At 38.5% G+C, this 25,813-nt stretch overlaps 1 protein-coding gene across 18 annotated transcripts in view; it reads left to right on the top strand.

Annotated features, from left to right (window-relative positions):
• The window catches only part of LOC134224841 (probable phospholipid-transporting ATPase IA), a 370,136-nt gene that overhangs the window by 253,796 nt on the left and 90,527 nt on the right, over positions 1-25,813 (top strand). For all 18 annotated transcript variants that reach the window (XR_009983082.1, XM_062704456.1, XM_062704457.1 and 15 more), the window contains 5 exons: positions 23,527-24,069; positions 24,129-24,264; positions 24,329-24,470; positions 24,553-24,662; positions 24,799-25,020. Coding sequence is in view for 17 of the 18 variants with exons in the window: in XM_062704456.1 (XP_062560440.1) it covers positions 23,527-24,069; positions 24,129-24,264; positions 24,329-24,470; positions 24,553-24,662; positions 24,799-25,020 (1,153 nt within the window). In the remaining variant the exon portion in view is untranslated. The remainder of the gene's footprint in view (positions 1-23,526; positions 24,070-24,128; positions 24,265-24,328; positions 24,471-24,552; positions 24,663-24,798; positions 25,021-25,813) is intronic.

Here is a 25,813-nt window from a genome sequence, read left to right on the forward strand (position 1 = left end):
CTAGCCCAAGAATACGCGCAGCAGCTGGAAGTGACACTCCCAACGGAAGACCAGCTTGGCTCTAGTCTAGTCTCTTGAAGATGGCTGGAGAGATATTCGATCAGCCATTGGTAGCACCGCAACCGCTGCACTTGGCACGGTGCCCCCGGATCAGAGAAACGACTGGTATGACGGCGAATGTGAGCAGTTAGTGGAAGAGAAGAATGCAGCATGGGCGAGATTGCTGCAACACCGCACGAGGGCGAAAGAGGCACGATATAAACAGGCGCGGAACAGACAAAACTCGATTTTCCGGAGGAAAAAGCGCCAGCAGGAAGATCGAGACCGTGAAGAAACGGAGCAACTGTACCGCGCTAATAACACACGAAAGTTCTATGAGAAGTTAAACCGTTCACGTAAGGGCCACGTGCCACAGCCTGATATGTGTAAGGACATAAACGGGAACCTTCTTACGAACGAGCGTGAGGTGATCCAAAGGTGGCGGCAGCACTACGAAGAACACCTGAATGGCGATGTGGCAGACGAAGATGGCGGTATGGTGATGGACCTGGGAGCACGCGCGCAGGACATAATTCTACCGGCTCCGGATCTCCAGGAAATCCAGGAGGAGATTGGCCGGCTGAAGAACAACAAAGACCCTGGGGTTGACCAACTACCAGGAGAGCTTTTTAAACACGGTGGTGAGTCACTGGCTAGAGCGCTGCACTGGGTCATTACCAAGATTTGGGAGGAGGAAGTTTTGCCGCAGGAATGGATGGAAGGTGTCGCGTGTCCCATCTACAAAAGGGCGTTAAGCTGGATTGTAACTACCGCGCAATCACATTGCTGAACGCCGCCTACAAGGTACTCTCCAAAATTTTATGCCGTCGACTAGAACCAAATGCAAGAGAGTTCGTGGGGCAGTACCAGGCGGGTTTTATGGGCGAACGCTCCACCACGGACCAGGTGTTCGCCATTCGCCAAGTACTGCAGAAATGCCGCGAATACAACGTGCCCACACATCATCTATTCATCGACTTCAAAGCCGCATATGATACAATCGATCGGGACCAGCTATGGCAGCTAATGCACGAACACGGTTTTCCGGATAAACTTACACGGTTGATCAAAGCGACGATGGATCGGGTGATGTGCGTAGTTCGAGTTTCAGGGGCATTCTCGAGTCCCTTCGAAACCCGCAGAGGGTTACGGCAAGGTGATGGTCTTTCGTGTTTGCTATTCAACATCGCTTTGGAAGGGGTAATACGAAGAGCAGGGATTAACACGAATGGTACAATTTTCAATAAGTCCGTCCAGCTATTTGGTTTCGCCGACGACATAGATATTATGGCACGTAACTTTGAGAAGATGGAGGAAGCCTACATCAGACTGAAGAGGGAAGCTAAGCGGATCGGACTAGTCATCAACACGTCGAAGACGAAGTACATGATAGGAAGAGGTTCAAGAGAAGACAATGTGAGCCACCCACCGCGAGTTTGCATCGGTGGTGACGAAATCGAGGTGGTAGAAGAATTTGTGTACTTGGGCTCACTGGTGACAGCCGAAAATGACACCAGCAGAGAAATTCGGAGACGCATAGTGGCTGGAAATCGTACGTACTTTGGACTCCGCAAGACGCTCCGATCGAATAGAGTTCGCCGCCGTACCAAACTGACAATCTACAAAACGCTAATTAGACCGGTAGTCCTCTACGGACACGAGACCTGGACGATGCTCGTGGAGGACCAACGCGCACTTGAGTTTTCGAAAGGAAAGTGCTGCGTACCATCTATGGTGGGGTGCAGATGGCGGACGGTACGTGGAGGAGGCGAATGAACCACGAATTGCATCAGCTGTTGGGAGAACCATCCATTGTTCACACCGCGAAAATCGGACGACTGCGATGGGCCGGGCACGTAGCCAGAATGTCGGACAGTAACCCGGTGAAAATGGTTCTCGACAACGATCCGACGGGCACAAGAAGGCGAGGTGCGCAGCGGGCAAGGTGGATCGATCAGGTGGAAGATGACTTGCGGACCCTCCGTAGACTGCGTGGTTGGCGACGTGTAGCCATGGACCGAGCCGAATGGAGAAGACTCTTATATACCGCACAGGCCACTTCGGCCTTAGTCTGATTAAATAATAATAATAATGATCACATGGATAGTTTTGGACATACATTTCAGTTTAGGACATTTTGCGTACAGAAAAAAGTCGTCCTGAAAGGGTTATAACAGAATTAGCTACAAAAAATCTTGTTTACTGTGCAGTTGAAAACTTTCACAGGTCATGATAGGTCTCCATATTGTGACCAGCAAATTGTTTTTTTTTTGTCTGATTGTTTTCGAAAAACATAAAACTTAGTAAGTCTACTACAAATTAGGCAATCTTTTCAATTTTTATCAACGTTGTGATGTCTATGGTTGGGAGACTTTGCTACATCCATTATTATTGCCTACTTTTGAGGAAATCTGTGTTAAGCATTTTTTATTTATATTGTGATGAAATCTTGTTACCATATTTGAAAGATAATGGCTCCCAAGAACAAAATTTCACCAAAACAAGTTATATGTTCTAAGCGAGTAGGTAGAGATATAGAAGAACGCTCAGCAGCGCATAAGCATAGCAGCATATGGAGACGCATGGTACATTTGAGAAATGATTTATCTTGTGACTAAACTTTGTATGCTAATTTCATCACAAGAAAAAAAAAATAAAAGAAGTGCTTAGAAGACGCCCGGTACTCGACATGTCAACAAAATGCAAGTAGGGTAAATCACTACTTGGGCCAATGGACCCGATTTCCGGCTCACTGCACAGAAAACCAATTATTTATACTGTTTGGAAGCCGTAGGTTTATGATTGATAATTTTTAAAAAGTCGCGCTAATTGAAAAGCGCTCCTAATTGATTCAATTAAAGAAAATAAAATTGTAGATTTCAAAATTTCGCTCTTCGTTGCCACACCACTGAGCCAGGGTGATTATTTCCACTTTTACAAAACGGTATCATCAAATAAACACCTACTTGAAAATTGTCACAGTTCTCGATACAATTACGGTTTAAAGCTGTTAATCACCACACCATAATGTTAAACTCACGCACTTCAATCCTTTCTATTTGTTTGTATCATTAGAACTTATATAAACATATTATAATACATATAAAATTGTATCCTCAAACCGTACAAAAAATCAACTCGGCCTAAGAACTTCTAGCCGCACCGTGATGCCAAAAGGCCAAGAATTTGATAATAATCCTTCATTGTTAATAGGAAAATTGTCCAATACGTTGGCGCTATCATGTTATTTATAATTTTGGAAGGAATTTGGATGAATGAATATATCTTTTCAACCAAATAAAAATTATCATGAATTATCACCACGAACGTGCATATTTATGTTTACGTCGCATTTTCCACCGATGTTGAGAGATTGAATCGCTTATGCCGGGAATTGAATTGAAGTATGCCGGAAAAGCATTCGCTGTGACTGAATTACGTGCTACGCATCGTTAATTTAAATCAAATAAAAGTTTTTTCAACAATGTTAAGCCAGATTTTTTTAAGCAGATGTGATCCCCATTGTAGTATTACACGGCCCAAAAAAATCAGGAAAAGTTGCTTCCTGTCACAAATTACGGTGTTAAAAAATGTATTATTATCGAAGTTTCATATACCTTTTTTCGCAGAAAGCTAGGCCAGGTAATTAAAAATGAGACATGGGGTGTCCGCGATTTTTTAAAAATCGTGATTTTTATTATTTTTTCTCCAATATTTGGTATAAAAAATCAATTTCTAACTCAGCAATGGATGAATCATAATAATTAACGTTCAAAATTGGAAATAAACACATTTGTAACCAACATTTTTAGGGGCCCTCCTTAGCCGTGCGGTAAGACGCGCGGCTACAAAGCAAGACCATGCTGAGGGTGGCTGGGTTCGATTCCCGGTGCCGGTCTAGGCAATTTTCGGATTGGAAATTGTCTCGACTTCCCTGAGCATAAAAGTATCATCGTGTTAGCCTCATGATATACGAATGCAAAAATGGTAACTTGGCTTAGAAACCTCGCAGTTAATAACTGTGGAAGTGCTTATAGAACACTAAGCTGCGAGGCGACTCTGTCCCAGTGTGGGGATGTAATGCCAATAAGAAGAAGAAGAAGAACCAACATTTAAACGGATCTAAAACGGAGTTAAAACATATTTTTTTATGTAATTCAAGCGTTTCTTCAACGAGGCATTCCACGGGGGCATGTCAGTCGATCCTGAGCGACCATTTCGAAAATATTTGAAACTCTGCACAGTTTTTCAATTTCATCTAAATCGTCATTTTTCGATATCAAATCTTCATATTGAGTCACGACTAACTTTTCAAAAGGGTGTATGTGAAAATGGTTCAAAAATATTTAAAAAGCTGCACAGCAAAAACGGAATGTTCGATTGTTATGATTTTTTCAGCAAAGTTAGACAACTAAATGGTGATTCTTAAGAAAATGTGCACAGTAAAAAAAATTGTTTTGCCTTTAAAAATATCATTTTTGTCACAAAAACTCAAATATCTCAAAACCCTATCTTTTTTCGAACGTATTTTTTAGGGAAAACGGTCCATTATATTAGCTATCTACCATAAAAATTTGGTGATGGTAAACTAATAAACAAAAAAGTTATGACATTTCAAACATTTCACAATTTTCACATTTAGTAAAAAAAATTTTTTCTGTGTAAGTTATTTCGAGAATTGCAGTTTGATGCAGATTTTATTGTTAAGGGACGTGATTTAAACAAGTTGTTTTCATGATATTTTGATTTAATTATTCATAGCATCTATAAGAAACTTAGACACGATCCAGTGTTGTGATCAAAAGTATTGATAGTGTCATAATTTTCATTGCACGTGACTGGCGAAAAATTCTTTTAATAGTGTTGAAACCTGTTGATAATAACGTTGATAGAAACATATCAGAAATGTTATTTTTAAGACAAAAGCTGCAAAATCAAAGATTTATATACACGTGTACGTCTATAGTTTACCTGCAAAAAATATACCTCTTAGAGAATAGACTTTATGATCGGGAGGAAACGGGTATCTTCAACAACAACAAATGCATGATAGGTACATACCATGACAATGCTCACGAAAAAGCAAAAAATTACTACTACTAAGGTTGTTAAAGATCTTATAGTAATTTTTTTCTTCAGTCAAGCAAATGACACCAAACTAGTCAGTAAAAACTAAAAAAGTGATTTTGTTTATTGAAATATGACGAACAACATGAGTAGCCGCTTTCTCAACTGTTGTAGGCCGTTTGATGGACAACAGTGTTCAAAAGAGTTACGAAATCTCACCGAAAGCACCATAGATAAACTGAAAGCGACTGGTTATGCTCCAATGTCCACATTGAATACAAATTTACGCATTTGCACGTCCTGCCGTCTAAACGTTGACAAAAGAGCAATCTGTATATCATCGGTTGAGCATAGCGCAGGAAGTTCGAAAACGACAGCAACTGAGGAATTGCCAGATGTATCGACAACAACTGAGGAATTACCAGAAGTATTAAGTGCTGAGAGCCTTGCCACCGTACCATCAGCGAAATCTGTTTCAACAAATCAATCGGAAGATGAGTGTATCCAAAAGGTCAACATCGAACGCTTTAACGAGGGCATAGCTGGGATAAAAGTGACTCCGATTAAATGGAGTAAGATGGACTACGTTTATTACCCGGAGAAAAAATACCGTGAAATAAACGAAGCTGTACGAAGAAACCTCTTCAAATTAGGACCTGATGATGTGGAAAATACAGACTACGATGAGGTAATTATAAATATGAAGGAAAGGTTCTCGAATGCAGCCACGACAAGGAAAGAAAAATTATTGATTTTGTCGATGCTGCCAAGTTCGTGGTCTATTCAGGATGCCATTGATGAGTTCAAAACCAATAGAAATACAGTAAAAGAGGCAAAACAATTGAAGAATAACTGTCTTTCAACCAAAAATACTAGGTCTAGTACTGCATTAACAGATGAGACAAAAGAAATAGTAGTTCAATATTTTGAAGATGATGAAGTAAGTCGAGCTATGCCTGGTCAAAAAGATTATGTATCAGTAAAAAAAGATGGAAAGCGTCAAGCAATCCAAAAACGATTAATGATGACGACTTTGAAAGAAGCGTACACACGCTTCAAGGAAATTCACGATAATATTAAAATAGGTTTTTCCTCATTTGCAAGCCTTCGGCCAAGGCAATGTAAGCTTCTTTCCAATTCAGGAACACATAATGTGTGTGTGCACAACCCATGAGAATATTAATCTTATTTTACATAGTTTGAAAAGAATCAATTTAACAAAGGATATTAAAATGTTAACTGGTAGTCTTTTGTGTGAAAATACAACATCAAATTGCTATCTACGATCTTGTTCGGATTGTCCAGATTCTTCATCATTGGAAAATACTTTATTCGCTGAGTTTGAAGAAAAATATATTGATCAGTTATCATTTGAGCAATGGGTGACCACGGATAGGTGTGACATAGAAACTATTGTAAAACCTGTTGATGAGTTTGTGTCATATTTTTGCTTGAAATTAGAAAGTTTAATCCCTCACGATTTCATTAAAACAGAACAATCCAGCTTTTTAAAAAATACGAAAAATACATTACAAAATGGTGAATGTTTAGTCATTTGTGATTCTTCTGAAAATTACAGCGTTGTATTGCAAGATGAAGTGCAGTCCCATCACTGGAACGTACAACAAGCTACAATTCATCCATTCGTTATTTATGTTAATGGAAGTACGCAAATTGAACACTTAAGTTTTATTATAATTTCCGAAGATTTAAGACACGAGTCAGTATCCGTAAACTTGTTCATTGAAAATGATTAACTTTTACGCGTTGATAAGCATAAAGAAGTCAAAAGATATATTTCATGTCTGATGAAGCAGCGTCGCAGTACAAAATCGTAAGAATTTTTCGAGCCTATGTCAATTTAAATCAATGTACGGAATTGATGCAGAATGGCATTTTTGCTACATCACATGGCAAAGGTCCTTGTGATGCTATTGGAGGAACAATAAAGCGCATGGCCACAAGAGCAAGTTTAGCCAAAGAACGTGAGCATCCAATTAAAACTGCGAAAGAACTTTTGATTGGGCAAATCGTAGAAAAGAAAAATATTTAACCAAATTATCATTTTGTTTTACTACTACTGAAGAGTACGAAATAAAGGCTTCAGAGCTCAGCGAGCAATTTAATAACGCGAAAACGATCCAAGGAACCCAAAAATTTCACTGTTTCATTCCATTGTCGGAAAATAAAATTAAAGCAAAACTATACTCAAACTGTGCTGATAATAATTCAAAAGTGTTCGATATTTTAAAAAATTTGAATTAAATAAATAAAAAATAAGTATTAATAAACTGTTTTCATGATATCATAACCCATACCAAAATTCAAACCCAAAACTCTTAGAGTTTCTATAACAACATTGTGTAACTGCCACATTTAATTTAATACTTAGGATAATATTAATTCATTTTTATTTATTTATACATATAATATTTATACATATAATATACATAATATCGATGAATACATAAATATGGAATATCATACAAACAACTTGTTTAACTCACGCAAGGCCCTTAACAATAAAATCAGCATCAAACTGCGATCCTTGAAAAAAAAATTTTTTTGTTTACTATATGTGAAAATTGTGAAATGTTTGAAATGTTATAACTTTTTGTTTATTAGTTTACCATCACCAAATTTTATGGTAGATAGCTAATATAATGGACCGTTTTCCCTAAAAAATTACGTTCGAAAAAGATAGGGTTTAGAGATATTTGAGTTTTGTGACAAAATGATATTTTTAAAGGCAAAAATTTTTTTTTACTGTGCACATTTTCTTAAGAATCACCATTTAGTTGTCTAACTTTGCTGAAAAAATCATAACAATCGAACATTCCGTTTTTGCTGTGCAGCTTTTTAAATATTTTTGAACCATTTTCACATACACCCTTTTGAAAAGTTAGTCGTGACTCAATATGAAGATTTGATATCGAAAAATGACGATTTAGATGAAATTGAAAAACTGTGCAAAGTTTCAACTCAATAGAAAATCATGAATTAAAAATTTTCTTAAATTTTGATGCTGTTGCTTGTATTATCTTCTATTTCCGGCATCTATCCTGTTATCTGTTAAGTCAAATATCTGCAACTCTATCTTCCAACATTTGCGCTAGATGACCACTCCACTGAAGTGAGCTTTATTTTAAAGGAGTTATAACATTTTCTTTTTTGATTATATGATACAGCTCGTAACTCATGCGTATGCGCCAAACGCTTTTTTTCTGGCATCTCACTGAGTATTATACGTTAAATTCGATCAATCGTTAAATTTGAAAGCCAAACTTAGTCCTGAAACTATTACAGAAGCAGAAGGTAACCTAATTCGTAATGGAAATGCCTCACAGGAAACGTCATAATAGGCCTCTCCAAGCATTTGGAAGGTAAACATTGTTTCAACACCTTTAATCACATCCCTTCAAGCACTACCCCAGCACAAACAACACAAAACTTACCTCTGTCTCTACACGCAACCATGTACATCGTCTTAGCAGAGCTAACGCATATGCTCCTGGGTTTTGCAGACGAAATCAAGCTCATTGGAAACTATCGTAGAGGAGTGGTGTATTCTTTTGTCGTACTTCGTACTGAAGATTGAAACGGTAAGAATAGACATAACCATTCATTCTACCAATACGAAGTAGGTTCTTACGGATGGAAATACATAGAATGAGTAATCCAAGGAAATTGTTTACCTTAGAATGCTTGTGAAGTGGGACAATGATCCCTAGTAATATCGTTGTACATATATTGATTCCATAGCACACTTGAAGAGTAAATCGCTATCTTAAGAAGAACATTATAAAGCAATAATTACTACTTAGGATGTTTCCCGTAAAGTTGAAATTCGTATTGCTGCTGCGAAAATGGTCTTGTAAGACGTAAGTAAAAAGGTTCCTGCCCATAAAAGCATGAATAACTCCCGTAGATATGGAATAACATATGAGACTGTCGAGGGTGTAGCAGCAGCTTAGGTTCCGTAACATACTTACAGGAATGAAATTCGCTCTATATTAAACTTAAGATCATCCGGTAGTCATTTACGGACATGAAACATGGAAATTATAAGAAGCTTTTGTGGTTTTCAAGCAAAATGTGATGTGTACCACAGAAACTATTAGACAGTGTATCAGGAGGAAAATATTATGAATCCTATAAAATATGGCAGACTGACAATGGGCTGGCAATCTAGTAAGAATGTTGGAAGAAAAAGATGCAAATACAACATTGAGCAAAGAGCTGGATTAAGGCTGGAAATAGAATTATCATCTATTTCCAGCCTTAATCCAAAGAAAAAAAAATGTGAAAAAGATTGTGATTCAGGCAAAACTTGAAAAATGCTTCTAAAACGCTTGAATACTGAAATAAATGGTTTTCTTCAAATAATTGTTACAAATTTATTTCAATTTTGAGAGTTAATTGTGTACTAAAATGAAGAATAGATATTCGATTTTCTTTCAGGGAACGATGAAGTTAATCACCCTGAACGCGTCAGTTTTTCTTTTGACTCAAAAATCGAAAGGAACATTATGGATGCGATAAAATTTACATTAAAACTTTAGTCACAAGATGAGATATTACACAAATGTAACATGCGGCTCCATATATGATGTTATACTTATATGCTGAAAATATTTTTTCAATATCTCTACCTACCGTTTCCCATGGGAGGCCTGGAAAAATACTATTTACAATACATACAGATATCTTAGATTATCGTACTACCTTAGTACTTCTATGCACATGCAATCATGCAAACATAAAAATAACTTCAATGCCGTTAAAGCGTTTTTCCAATCAACCAACTAACGCCGGTCACCAGTCGATTTTAGAGGTTGAAGACTACAAATGGAACACATCAGTGGCGCCGGGATTGGGTAGGACAAGTAGGACGTGTCCTACGCACGAATTTTCCTGGGTGGGATAGTGAAATCAACTACGAAATGTACAATTATGCTCATTGTAAAAGTAAAATTAAATATTGCTCTGAAAATCGATGAAATTTTTACTAATTATGTAAGGATTTTGTACTAAAGTACATATTTTTAATATTTTCAAATTATATGTAAGATGTGCATCGATTACTTAACACCAGAACACATGCTGCCGAATCCGAGGTTAAAAAATAGAGCGGACGACCTAGGAGGGTACCGTAGGTACCCAGAAAGTGACGATGATGCATTGGGTTATTGTGTCCACTTCGAAGTCACCGCACGTTACACTCACCATAGAACAATGGCGGCTATCAAGGTTAACTCGTCGAGTTTTTCCTATGTCCCACAAACAGCACGGAACATTCGAATTTGTCTTAGAAACTTGAGCGGAAACTACCTCAACGGGAAGGTACGAACCGCTGGGATTACTGCTCATGCACTCAAACTACGGCGAAGACGCTCTGCGAACTGTAGAAAATTTTCATAGACCTCAGGACGAGCTTGTCAATTGCTCTTCTCTGCACACCAAAACAGTGTGGAACTTTTTTGATGTTATCGGAAATCGCTAACTTCCAACAAAATGTGATTTATTTTTCTATTTGACTATTATCGGCTTTTTCAGTCTTATAAAGCAGCTAAAACGTTATTGCATCTATTTTCTATGGAAAATAGATGCAATAACGTTTTAGCTGCTTTATAAATTTCAAATTTATTTTTCTAGCTTCCTAACTGACAAGTTGCGATCTGAAATCAAATTTCGCTCACCAGCTCTCTTCCTCGTCTCGATTTGTTTATACGATTGAGGCAGAATTTTTAAAAATTAACACTTCTTCTACCTTTGGCTACCTACATACGGTAACAAGTTCTGCAGATTCATCCAGGAGTGGTAGAAATTTCCTCAAAAGGGTGAACTCGTTTAAAGGTTCAGTGGAAGTTGCTTCGAAAGTTGTTCCGAGAATTGAATCTGAAAATTCTCAAGAAATTCATTCGGAAATTTATCTACGAATTGTTTTGGAAATCCTTACAGTTTTTTTTTTAATTTCTTCAATAAAACCAAAAAAATCCACGAATTTCTTTTGAATTACAGCGCGGACTGCTGACGCCAAGTTATCATTAAACAGATTATGCCAAAATTCTTGGTACCCCTCCATTACTAGAGCTCTGATGCTGCAAGTATTTTGGACGAAACAAACGATTGCGATTGTTTTGCATGACACGGGTTAGTCAGATTTTTTTTTTAATTTTTGAAAACACAAAAACGCGTTTTTTTTTTAAAATTTCTAGTTCTCTGCTCATTAAAGTCTAACTGTCCCACATAGAGAGGAAACTAAGCAAAGGTGGGACAGTTATGCTTGCATCGGCAGTTCTAGTATTGATTAAATAACGAGAAGTAGAAGGCAACGTGGAGAAGGGTTCTTAAACTCTACAGTTTACTCGTTTTGACGTAGGACTTACGTCTTTCTTTACTATACTGGGTGTCATTTAGATTTTTGGAAATCGAGAGCGTTACGCTGGAAGGGAAGATTTTGAACGTTTCTAGCGCCTTTATCTTTCGATGGATTTTTAAGAATTATATATCAATCGACTTGGGCCTTCTCCACCATTTTGCCTATTTTATTGAAACTTAAGATTATCAACGATTAGCTACTGAGAATTTCAATTCTTGTCAAAGCCAGTCAAAATTTCATATGTAACCAATCCCGTGCATTCCTAACACGGACATCAGAATGCGGTATATCACGGTATGTTCGGGTCTACCGGAAGATTTTCTTTGTGTATAAAAGAAGCAGTGCCTGCCGTGTGCGAGTCATTACAATTTGTGACAGCAGCGCGTACTGAAGTGCTTTTTGCTCCCGCATTTTTCGTTTCGTTCGTTCGTTCGCTGTGTTTACCTACACAGCCGGTGGGTGGGTCTGCAAATATGCATAAAAGAAGTGGGTGTATTTTTTTGTCATTCTGTGCTTGATGATGGTCTGATGCAGTGGTGTCGGTTGCGATGGATGCAATCGCCCATCGCATCGCTCGGGGTTCACGGCTACAGGCCGATGATGGCTGTGGCAGCGAGGGCAGCGGTGGTGGATGAGGAAGAATAAAATTAGAGAGATTTGGTCTGCTCATCCAGGTGATGGGTTTCATACTCCATATGATCCCGGGATGGGTATGAGTCATGTCATATAACTGACCACATGTTAAGTTGTGCTTGGTACTGAACCACACGTACATTGAAACATGGTTATACTATAACAGTTCTGATTCCATAGAAAAAAAAAAGTACGCTGATGAAAATAAAAATTCGATTAAAATAATTGCATTCATTTATTTGCAAAAGGCATTAGCAATTAAAGATGCACAATCAGCAATAGTGTTAATATCCATTTTAGATTAGAAAATTTTGCTGTCTTACATGTAAATGTTTTAAAAAAGTTCGTAAAAAATAATTTCCAGAAGAATATTTAAATAAACTTTATCTTATTTTTTGTTTTTCATTTTCTGATAAATTGTATTATTAAACTTGACGTAGACTCGGAGTTTGGGATCAAAACATTAAATAATTTTTCGTTGACGTATTAGCAGTACCTCCTCTATTTTAGTAGGGTTACTGCTCCTTGACTTGTTTCTTATTGTTGTGTTTTTTTTTTTCAGCTGTAAGCACGCATGTTAGCAAAAAGAAGCAACGAAATAGCATATTTTGCCCAAGTCTGGAAGTTTTATAAATAAAATTTTTAAACTTCAAATACTATCATCAATAAGAAATCTATAGATGCCCTACATTTGCTTGAGTAAATAAGGGCTTAATAGTTAGAAACAAAGCAATTCTAATTATGTATTTAATTATTAGTTTTATTTCCAGAAGTTTTGAATAAACAAATTGCTAATAATTCTACACAGCATGGAAGTTATCGTTTCCAATATCAATACCTATAATCAAACTCTAAAGATCCAAAAGTTAGAAGTTAAATGTAAATACGTTACGTTTATACAAGTCCTACGTCTACTCGCGGTTATGTTGAAAACATTACACATTGCTCGTTTTTTGTCCAAGAAATCAGCCCTAAACGTAATTCAGCGGTACGGCGACGAAAACGATAGGGTTTGACAGAAAATATGAGCAAAAGCATGATGACCGTACATTTCGTAGTTGCTACTCCGTGATCGACCAGAACCAATCGTGATTGCACAGGGAACCAATGGATGGAAGCATGGGATTTGCACTCCAACCTCAATGTGCACAGTCCGGAAGCTGTAGTATTTTTGAATGGTCGATAACGACGCTGGCCACGTCCTCACGGTATATCAGGGGTGGGAAGGAATTGATGATGTTATCACTCGCCCACTGCAAGCTGAAAACACCTCTGCACCTGCCACGAGTTCTTGTGGAATTTTGTTGGAATCTGGGGTTAGGTTCTATGGCAGAGGTTCGTCTTGGTTAACGGGTTGCCAATGTGATAAGTAATGAAAGGGTGGTTGTTCTAATTGGATGCCGAAACGAACTTTTTTTGCTCATTTCGAATTGTAACAGTTTCCTGTTAGAACTAATCAAGTTGTAGATATAGGGATAGAAGATGGAAACGGTGTGAAAGCCCATTTCCAGTTCTAGCGATTGCTAGAACATGAGAATTATATGAAAAGATGCAAAGTAGGAGGAATGGAACGGGCCTGGGATTGAACCCACGACCTCCTGCGTATAAGGCAGAAGCGGTAGCCATATGACCAACAAGCCAAGGGTTTGACAGAGAATATATGGGCTAACTGACAAACCCTGACGTTTCCGTCGCCGTTCTGCTATATTGGGTAGGTGGCTTAATTGAACTTTTGTCGAAAACCTAGATATGATATATCGCATCGTATTTATTCAACTAAATATCTTGACGCATCTTCTCCCGTCAGGTGAGACGGCATTGATAAAACCAACTATGTCTCTTTCTAGAATGTGATATCCAAAGCTCTTCAGGTTCCATTATATAGTTTAATATATGCTCCGATGTTTCACTTTCTATGTTTCAGATACGACACACTCTAAAGCAGCTCTAAGTTTTCCAAAAAATCATTCCTCGGTCACTACCTAGTTACTAAAACTATGAAAGCACTCACTTGTTGAGATCGAAGAGCAGCCTAAATTTATTTTTTATTACGTTGTCAGACGTAAAAAATCTGTTTTGACTGAATAAATGTTGCGAAAGCCATCCATATGGTCATCACTCTATCTGCGAGTTCCTTTTTTGGCGTACAGTGAAATATTCCACAGAAAGGTATTAAACCAATCTATATATATAAAAATGAAATGGTCTGTGTTCGTATCCGCATAACTCGAAAACGGCTGGATGGATTTTCTCAATTCCTTCGGCAAATATGTTCGTTATCGTTTCCGACGGGTTTATAGGGTATTCTCTCATGTGAAAACCAAGAGTGAAGCTAAGAAAATTGTGAAAAACTTAAACTTGATTTTGTATCGGAATCTTTGCATGGGAAGTTGAAAACGCACATTTCCGCCTACTGTGCAGGACAACGTCTGCCGGGTCAACTAGTATACTATAAATTGTAACCTTGCTTAGCCAACACGTGTGTAAAAAAATGTTTTCCCAGACTAACCCAATCAACGTGTTGGATCAAATACATAGTAGGAAAAGAAAGACCATGCAAACGAACCTGCGACGTAAAGCAGTTAACCGGTATCACCCAAACCCATTACAATAAGTAAATTTTTACATGTCGCTCAAAGTTACACTACAACTGTCGAATTAGTGCAATGCCATGAAGTGACTGTTTTCACTGCCCGTATGTCGCGTCACGCTCTGGGAAAGCCACAATACTTTGCGGTCAGTACAACTGAATTGGCAATGATCGACCGATACTGTGCTGTTGTGTACCAATGGCAACAAAAACTGCAAAATAAGAAAACACAGCTCGACGAAACGAAAAACAAGACATCAACTGGCGAGGTAGTGAATTCGAAATTATAGTTATTAACTTTATACACAACAACATTCCCTGATGTAAATGTGTTTATAAATAGAGACCATCATCGGGAGGCAATAGAATGCATATGTTCTGCTGATACAAAAGCCGATGGACATCAGACACCCTCTCGGATTGGTATACAAGGTTTCAGCACTGCCCGCCAGAGTTATTTTCTCCTATCGGTGTCACGGTTTCTGTCGACACACGACGGTTGAATTATGTGTTGCTACCTACTTGGAAAACGCTTTACGACAGGTCTATTGATTGCGGAATTTGTGTGAATCTGTTATGCGCTCAAAGTGACACGATTCGAGCTAAAGGGAATTTGTAATCAAAAGCATGAGATCGTAAATTCCTGCCTGCCAATTTTTAAAAAATATTTTTGCGAGCTAATTTAATAACCATAAGCACCTCTAGTTATTTTATTAAATAATATTGTTTTGTTGAAAGCTCTTTCCCATCAGATAATAACTATTCCAATGCTAAACAGTGTACAAAGTACCTATCTTGAAAAAATAATTGATTTTATGTCAACACATTAAGTTCCCATTTTAGAATACACCGAAGTTACATTCCAATGTAATGTTTAAGCTTTCAATTTAGTAAAAGACTATTCGCTACAGTAGGTTTTCATATAATTTTCGCATAAACAAAATTGAATGGGTACCGACAAGGTGACAAAGTTAACAATGTTTCAGTTTTCACGCCTTCTAATACTGTGGTTGCGTTGCGCGTCTCGGCTCGAAACGAGGCCCCAATATTCCCCACTCATGCAGATTACATTGTTCACACGACTCGGTAATCCGGATCCATTTCATTTCGAATTTTCCGGATTAAAAGGTATAAACACCCATTTAAGTGCATTGTGCTGTCTTTCGACAAATCTATACTGAGAAATGTTGTCAGTTTGATATTTGGTTCATATGTATGTTCGGAATTTATGGTCGGATTAATGACTAGAATCCCGATAGTCGGGCAATAAATTTATTGGATGGGGAGTTGTTGAATGTTAATCATTAGTGATATTTATAGTTTGTTTCTACTTTCTCGCCCTATATAATGTGCTAATGTGCTTTTCATCATCGAACAGCATTCGACGACATCAACAAGGTTACCAAGATATAAACAAGTATGAGCTCATGTTTTCCAAAGACTTAGATTACACGGATCTCGTTAAAATATTTGCAGTAGCTAAATGAACTTTTTTTACCTTTCTCGTATACTAATTCTAAGTATAAGGATTCTTACACAAATTACGTAACGCTAAATTTGATTATTTTAGACCTCATAACACTTTTTGAATGAAAGGTTTAATTTTTTTGTACGAATCGTAACACTCAGCTTAACCGCTCCCTCCCCCTACGGCGTCATATAATTTGTGAAAGGCTTCATATGATCATTATAAACCCAAACTTTCGAAAGAAGGCTCGAAGACCCATAATGTTATTATACCAATCGACTAAGCTCGAAAAATTCAGATTATGTCTGTATATGTGTACGAAAAAGTGAGACACATTTTTTGATACTTAGCAGGTTTCATTCGTCGCGAAATGCGATCTAGTTTGTTCCTATTAAAAATTGGCCCGAATGGTCATTGCTTTCTGGAGTTATTAACAAAATATTGTTTTTTATTTACATTTTTCGGATTGTTGATGATGATGATAATGATAATGATGATGATGGTGATACTACCATCTATTGTAGCAAGGCACCTGCCGATAGCACTAGCTATATCTGACAAACGATTTGATCATGATTATACCACCGACGAACCGACGTGTCACCCCATGAAAAATAATTCAAATTTGCTGCCCACGACCCCAGGATGAAAAATCATTGAACATTACCGCCACCCCCATAATGACTCGCGTTTTCGTAGCTCAGCGTGTATTAACTTAACGTAACTTACGTGTATTACCATTGCAGCGGAGTTGTATCTTTGCTCATTTGACAGTGAGGGATCACCCGTAAAACCGAATGACCGTTAAAAAGTGTGAGACAATCAGAGAGCGCCAGTGACACGTCAGTTCGTCGGTGATTATACTACTGTTTGTATTTCATCAAACTCCTGTATGAAGTGCCAAAAATGGGTGAGGTGGTTCCATAAGCAGAGACACTTATGCGAATCCACGGGATGTATAGAGAATCTCCTACCAGAAGAAAATTCGTACATACAATAATATAATCTAGCCCTCGTTCTCAGATTGACCCAATATATGGGGAGAAGTGCCCTCCCTTTATCCACGGATTGTTAACAATTGGAAGTTGGCGATCCCACTCTTCCTATCCAAATCACTTCAATCGGGTGCTCTGTTAAGAGAAATGAGCTGTGGCAGATAATGTTCGAACATGGTTTTCCGGCGAAACTGATTAGACTGATACGTGCAACGCTGGATGGCTCGAAATCAAGTATTCGGATTGCAGACGAAGTGTCAACCTCGTTTGTGACCTTAGACGGATTGGAGCAGGGTGATGCACTTTCGAATTTATTGTTCAACATTGCACTCGAAGGCGCTATTAGGAGATCTGGTGTGCAGAGGAACGGCACAATCACACGGTCGCATATGCTCCTGGGTTTGGCGGACGACATCGACCTTATTGGAATCGATCGCAGAGCAGTAGTGGAGGATCTTGTCCCACTGAAGAGGGAGACGGTGAGGACAGGCTTAACCATTAACTCTACCAAGACAAAGTACATGGTGGCAGGTAGAGATAGGGGAAGATGGGGATGTGTTTGAAGTTGTTAAAGAATTTGTTTACCTTGGAACGCTTGTGACATGTGACAATGACGTTTCCCGTGAAGTGAAAAGACGTATTGCTGCTGCGAATAGGGCCTTTTACGGATTACGTAACCAGCTTAGGTCCCGCAACATGCAGACGGAAACAAAATTTGCTCTATACAAAACTCTCATTCTACCGGTGGCCCTTTATGGACATGAAGCATAGACATTAAAATAGGCGGACCGGAGAGCTTTCGGGGTTTTCGAGTGAAAAGTGCTGCGTAGAATACTCGGAGGAAAACTAGAAAATGGTGTGTGGCGCAAACGCATGAATCATGAGCTATATATCAAGTATATAAAGAAGAAAATATTGTGAATCGTTTAAAATACGGCAGACTTCAGTGGGCTGGTCACTTAGTGCGAATGTCGGAAGAAAGATTAGCGAAAACAATATTCAACAGAGAACCAGATAGGGGCCGGCGACTTCGTGGAAGGCCACGAACACGCTGGCTGCACGCGGTGGAATCGGACCTGGGGACCCTGAACGTTCGGGGAAACTGGAGGAACATCGCCCAAGACCGACAAGTATGGAGCTCTACAATACGCCTGGCATAGGTGTATCGACGTTGTAGCCAACCAGGTATCCAGGTAGATAATCATATAGTTTCAATATAATTTGGTAAAAATATATAATGGAATTCTCTCACCAAGTTTCAATTCGCATGTCCTGGATAACCTTTCTTCATCACCAGTTAGTTTTAGATGTATGCTGTCTTCAGAGATGAAAAACCAATAGTTCGTCAAGAAATGTCCTGCTTTAAATCGGGGAATATGCTTCGTTCTGGCTCGAGGATTAAAAAATAGACTTCTTTATTTCTGAAAGGATGAAATAAAAAGACGAAAAGCAGTATCATACATAATAACATGAGAGTTTTGATAAAAAAAAAACAAATAATAAATATGTAGTAGGGTGCCAATGAAAATCGACTTTTCGAATTTCAACAACGGGTAGTGCTCAAAAGTTTCATCTCACCAAAAGAAGTCCCCATGCATAATTTCAGCTCAATCGGAGGGTTTGACGAAAGCGGTCAAAGTTTGACTTTTTTGAAATCGATTTTTTTCAGAATTTTTTCATTGATCTTTCCTTCGATTTGCACGCTTTCATTTTTATACAAAAGCTATGGCTTCCCGATAGAACCCATTAATTTTTTTATACAATCAGATATTTGGTTCCACAGATATCTGTGAAATATGAACATAAAGCATTAGACGTATTTTGTTCACAACATTGGCAAAATAATGTCACATCATGATCTCAGCTGTCTGTAGACGGTTGTAGGACAAAAGGTTGAAGGTAAAAAGGTCGAAGGGCAAAAGGTCGAAGGACAAAAGGTCGAAGATCAAAAGGTCGAAGGTCAAAAGGTCGAAAGGACAAAAGGTCGAAGGTCAAAAGGTCGAAAAAAAAATCACTCAAAAGGTTGAAGGACAAAAGGTCGAAACAAAAAAATTGAGTCAAAAGGTCGAAAGAACGGTTGTAGGACAAAAGGTCGAAGGACAAAATGTCGAAGGTCAAAAGGTCGAAAGGATAAAAAGTCGAAGGATCAAAAGGTCGGAGGGACAAAAGGTCGAAACAAAAAATCTTAGTCAAAAGGTCGAAGAACAAAAGGTCGAAGTCAAAAGATCGAAGGGTCAAAAGGTCGAAAGCACAAAAGGTCGAAACAAAAAAAAATGATCGAAGGACAAAAGGTCGAAAAGTGGAAATAACGGTTGTAGGACAAAAGGTCGAAGCACAAAGGTCGAAAGTCAAAAGGTCGAAAAGACAAAAGGTCGGAGGGTCAAAAGGTTGAAAGGACGAAAGGTCGAAAGGACGAGAAGTCGAAAAAACAAAAGATAGAAATAACGGTTGCAGGACAAAAGGTCGAACGTCAACGTCTTCGTCAAAATGTCGACGTCTTCATCAAAGTGTCGCTAGGCTTTATTTACATAAATTTTAATTCCTGAGACTAGTTCTTCAATCATTTTCATCAAAATGATCATTCGAAATATAAAATTTTTGGTTTAATATACCATCTTCTAATGATAGAAATTATATATTTATGTGCCTTAAAGACGATACATTTGAACGGGAGTAACATTTGTTTTGAAGTAAATATAAACGATTATTAAAAATGTATGTTTAGTATTACAAACCGTTACGTTACGCTGTAAAACAGGGAGAGATAGAATCGACCAAAATTTCGTCACATAATTTGTAAACGGACCCTTATTATTGTTTCATTTTATGAAGTCAGTTAGTTAGTTAGTTAGTTACCCTCTAACGCACCTTTAGACGGGGTACTTTGATATTTTTTTGTAATTTTTAATTGTTCAGATTTCAAAAAGTTTTTGATGTCGATCAATAATATAAAATTCAATGCTTGTTCAAATCTGGTTAAAAATTCAAAATTCTAAAAATTCTAAAAATCTAAACTACCCGAGCAGCACACTTGTGGTAAAGAGGTTTCCGTAAACTATATACAACTGAATTCTGTTACATTTAAGTTGTAGCAACCAAGTTGGCCTGATTTGTGCTACTGGTAGAAAAACAAAATTATAAAAAGGTGAAATTTATGAAATCGCGAAATCAATTTTTTTTGCTTAAAATGTCCTTTCGGCCTTTTGACTCAGTTATTTTTTCAACCTTCTTTTCTTTCAGTTTTTGTCATTTTTTCGACCTTTTTTTCTTCGACCTTTTGTCCTTTCGACCTTATGACCTTCGACCTTTCGTCCTTTCGACCTTTTGTCCTTTTGACCTTTTGTCCCTTCGACCTTTTGTCCTATCGACCTTTTGTCCCTTCGACCTTTTGTCCCTTCGACCTTTTGTCTTTTCGACCTTTTGTCCTTCGACCTTTTGACTTTCGACCTTCTGACCTTCGACCTTTTGACACAGATTCCTGTAAGCCGATTTGCACAATTTTCTCTTTAAACGAAAGCAGTGGCTTTGCCATTGAACCCCCAAAATTTTATTTTTCGATCGTATTTTCGGTTTCAGAGATATCTGTGAAGTACGAACATGAGGCATATTTTTAGAAAACTTATAAAATATTGCCACATAAAATATCTCAGCCATCTATGGTTCGGTTTGAACTCTTTCGGGCTTCAACGGTTGCAAATCAAATCTGCAGCCTTTGTGTATTCCCATTGAAAATATAAAAAAATTAAAAAAATATTCCTTTTTTATATAGAAAACGATAAAAAAAATATCATTAGCGTTTCCTCAGCGACCAATGTTTTGGTTCATTTCGCTTCTTATTAATAGACGACTTTCACACTTGGGTCTTGATCAGGCATTGTAATATCATCTGAGCACAGGATATCATCTTTGCTTGTGCAAAGATATTATCCCTAATCAAAGAGCAATCTGGAAAGATATTATCATTTGAGCATTTGATGATGATCCTGATAGCCAGCGTGGTTCGGGGTTTGTTCACGTTGCGAGGGCGTTGCTACAACAAAAGTAGTGAAAAAACTTTTCTCCATGGCGAACATAGCACTTTGTTTACTGAGCAGATAGATAACTAAGATCGATATCCCAGCATATCATCAGTATCTTTGCTCAGAAGATCGAATGATGGGATAAATTGCAATGCCTGGTATTGATTCTGCATGACTATTTTTATTTGTAAAAATCCGCATACCTTCTTCTTCTTCTTATTGGCATTACATCCCCACACTGGGACAGAGCCGCCTCGCAGCTTAGTGTTCATTAGGCACTTCCACAGTTATTAACTGCGAGGTTTCTAAGCCAAGTTACCATTTTTGCATTCGTGTATCATGAGGCTAACACGATGACACTTTTATGCCCAGGGAAGTCGAGACAATTTCAAATCCGAAAATTGCCTAGACCGGCACCGGGAATCGAACCCAGCCATCCTCAGCATGGTCTTGCTTTGTAGCCGCGCGTCTTACCGCACGGCTAAGGAGGGCCCCGCATACCTATCACTTCGGATCAAAGAACTAGATATGAAATGTGTAAAGATTCGAACTTTTTCTCGAGCATAAAAACCTCAGTTATTTGTTATCCAATTAAAGGTCATATTTATGCATAGAAATTGTAATATGGACTGTACCCACAACCTTTAAAAAGTGTAAGAAGGGTCCCATTCACTGTAGGTGGATTAAGTCGGGTTTTTCCTATGGCCTAGCGGTAAGATGCGCGGCTATAAAGCCAGCCCATGCTGAGGGTGGCTGGGTTCGATTCTCGGTGCCGGTCTAGGCATTTTTTTCGGAATTGTCTAGACTTCCCTGGGCATAAACGTATCATAGGGTCGTACACTAATTACGTAAGCACTTATGGGGGGGTCTTTCATCTTCTTACGCTCCATATAAATAAAAAAATATTTGTATGGAAAAAATCTTACTTGGGTGAAGGGGGTTTGAAAAACCCAAAAAATGCTTACGTTATTAGTGTACGGCCCCCATCGTGTTAGCCTCATGATATACGAATGCAAAATGGAAACTTAGCTTAGAAACCTCGCTTTTAACAACTGTGGAAGTGCTAAATGAACACTAAGCAGCGGGGTCGAACAATTTTGCGTAGAAAGACAGTAAACAGATTACAATCAACCATTTGACGCCACAATACACCGTTCAAATCAAAATCTCTCCATCTTCAGTTGTACCCCATGCTCGCCAAATCATATTGTAGGGGAGAACAATCCAAAATGCACTGCTTTTTCGATGTTTTCACCAATATAAACAAAAATACCGAGCCATTTTAACGTGCTAATGCTGATGCAAAGTTTAACGCCCGAATAGTTATGCAAAATTACTCAATTGCATGTAAAAAAAAACCCTGATTAATCCACCTAGCGGTGTTGGTGCCTTTCTCGTGCAAAAAATATGAGTGAGTGGTTTTTAGTGTGTTTTGCGCATAGAAAATAGTATTTTGGCCATAACTTCTGATCCCATAGTCCAATCTGGCCAATTTTCAATAGCAAACAATAAGACAGGATTCCCCGTCGAATGGAACTTGTTGCGAGTAATTCGGTCAATGCTAAGTTCCAAAAAGTGTGTCTACAAAGTTTTGTACACATACATACATACACACACACACACACACATACATACATACACACAAACAGACATCATCTCAATTCGTCGAGCTGGATCGATTGGTATATAACACTATGGGTCTCCAAGTCTTCTATCAAAAGTTTGTTTTTGGAGTGATCATATAGCCTTTACGTATACTTAGTATACGATAAAGGCAAAAAAAAAATGAACGAATGGTTGTTCGTTTTGTCTTAAAGGATTGAACGAAAATCTCACGGGTGAGGTAAAGAAACCCGAAATTTTAATCTCCTCGCATTCCGCTTCTTTCAAGCGGCGTTTCTTCCCCTAAACGAGGCGGGTGTGTTGCCTCCAAAATCCAAACCCCCAAGTTTTTTAAATTGAAAAAATACAAACTATTTTTTTAAATAAATTATACTACACTAGTCGACCCGGCAGACGTTGTCCTGCATAGTTGGCGAAAATGCGCGATCTGAATTGCCCATGCGAAGTTTCCATACGATTCTTAATTTGAGTTTGAGAATGAAGAAAATTCACCCAGCCGTTTCCGAGGTATGCGGATACGAACACAGACCATTCATTTTTATAGATATAGATTGCATCAAAATAAATGCAGATAAATGTGAATTGATGGAAATAAGCGGATCTATATTCGGAAAATGCTATTTTTACCTATCTCATGTGTTTTCACATTACATTTTATAATACACGAGAAATATGGATTTAATTCTGTTTTTTTTTTCTTCTCATTGCAGCGCAATAACTTTTATACCATCGTTTTTGTTCGAGCAGTTCCGGCGGTATTCGAACTGCTTTTTCCTGTTCATCGCACTGCTGCAGCAAATTCCGGACGTTTCGCCAACCGGACGATACACTACCCTCGTGCCGTTGTTATTCATCCTTTCGGTGAGCGCCATCAAAGAGATCGTCGAAGACTTCAAGCGACACCGAGCCGACGATGAGATCAACCATCGTGAGATCGAAACCCTTAAGGATGGCCAGTGGCAATGGATGAAGTGGAAAGAGCTGTCGGTCGGCGACATCGTCAAAGTGCAGAACAACACGTTCTTCCCGGCCGACCTGGTGCAGCTGTCGTCGAGCGAACCGCAGGGCATATCATTCATCGAGACGTCCAACCTGGACGGCGAAACGAATCTCAAGATTCGTCAGGGTGTTGCCGCCACAATCAAAATCCTCGAAACCAAAGATTTTATCCAGTTTTCCGGTACGCTGGAGAGCGAACCACCTAATCGGCATTTATACGAGTTCAACGGAGTGCTAAAAGAAAGCGGGAAGCCGTGAGTCGAACTCTCAGCTCTGCCGGTGATCATTGGATTAATTCGCATTTATTTTACAGTGCCGTAGCTCTCGGTCCAGATCAACTTCTGCTGCGTGGTGCAATGCTCCGCAACACCTCGTGGATATTCGGAATCGTCATCTATACCGGACACGATACGAAACTTATGCGAAACTCTACCTCAGCGCCTCTGAAGGTATAACTTCTGACACCAACATTAAGAACTTTAATCACTAACTAATTTTCAAATCTCTTTCCAGCGCTCAACTGTTGACAGACTGACAAACACGCAAATTTTAATGTTATTTTTCATTCTAATTTTCCTTTGCATCGTTAGTTGCATATTCAATCAAATCTGGACAAAAGACCATTACAAAACCGATTGGTACTTAGGCATAAGTGGTACGTTTTTGGAAAACTTTCACTTTTAAAAACGGTTCACATGGTTCTCAATCCTTACGTCTATATTTTGTCTTTCTCACAGATCTATTAAGTAAAAACTTCGCCAATAATCTGCTTACGTTCATAATTTTGTACAACAACTTAATTCCGATATCACTTCAAGTTACGTTAGAACTAGTTAGGTTTCTGCAGGTAGGTTAAATTCTGCTCTGCCGTGAATCGCATATCTGTCCCATCTTTGCTGCATATGGGACAAATATGCGATTCACGGCAGTGCTCTCCACTTTCGCCGCAATCTCTTATCTGCGTTTCGTCGATCAACCAACAGGCAATCTTCATCAACATGGACATTGACATGTACCACGAGGAATCGAACACCCCGGCCATGGCTCGGACGTCCAATCTGAATGAGGAACTCGGTATGGTCAAGTACATCTTTTCGGACAAAACAGGCACTTTGACGCGTAATGTTATGGAGTTCAAGAAGTGCTCGGTCGCTCGAACGATATACACGCCGGAGGAGAATCCCGCCCAGTCGCAGCTAGTGCAGGTGAGGTCATGTCAATGATAATGAAAAAAAAACTAATGGCAAGACAAAAAAACAAGACACATGTTTCAAATTTTTATTTATCAGAATGCAAACATATACATCCGATGTTTGGAGACATGAACGTAGTTCCAATGAGACAGTCACTAAAGAAATTGATATTCATCTTCCTAATCTTCTTCTTCTCATTGGCATTACTGGGACATTGCCGCCCCGCAGCTTATTATGCATTCAGAACTTCCACAGTTTTTAACTGTGACGTTTCTGAGCCTTTGTAGCCGCGTATCTTACCACACGGCTAAGGGAGGCCTTATCTTCCTAATATATAGAGTTTTATAGAAAAACTAAAAACAAATGTTTGAGAGGCAAATGTTATTTTTTGATTTATCAAAACTTTACAAAAAATTGAGTTCGCATTTGTGCAGAAAGAGAGTAAATTAATTAGTTTGCGATTAAACGTGTTTCATATCGGCCGCATATCCGGGTTTATGTTCTGTTTGTGTGGCCGGAAAATAAATCAATTAGTTCGTGATCAAACGTGTTTCGTTTTGGACGCGGATTCGGGTCTTAAGTTCTGTTTTGTGTGGTCGGACAGCAAATCAATTAGTTCGTTATTGAACTTGTTTCGTATTGGACGTGTATACGGGTTTTTAGTTCTGTTTTGTGCGGTCGAAAAATAAATCATTTTCTTCGCGTTTGAACGTGTTTCGTATCTGACGCGGATCCGAGTTTTTAGTTCTGTTTTGTGTGGTAGGAAAGTAAATCAATTAGTTTGCGATTGAACGTGTTTCATATC

The sequence above is a fragment of the Armigeres subalbatus genome, chromosome 3, assembly GCF_024139115.2.
Source record: "Armigeres subalbatus isolate Guangzhou_Male chromosome 3, GZ_Asu_2, whole genome shotgun sequence".
NCBI classification, from domain to species: domain Eukaryota; kingdom Metazoa; phylum Arthropoda; class Insecta; order Diptera; family Culicidae; genus Armigeres; species Armigeres subalbatus.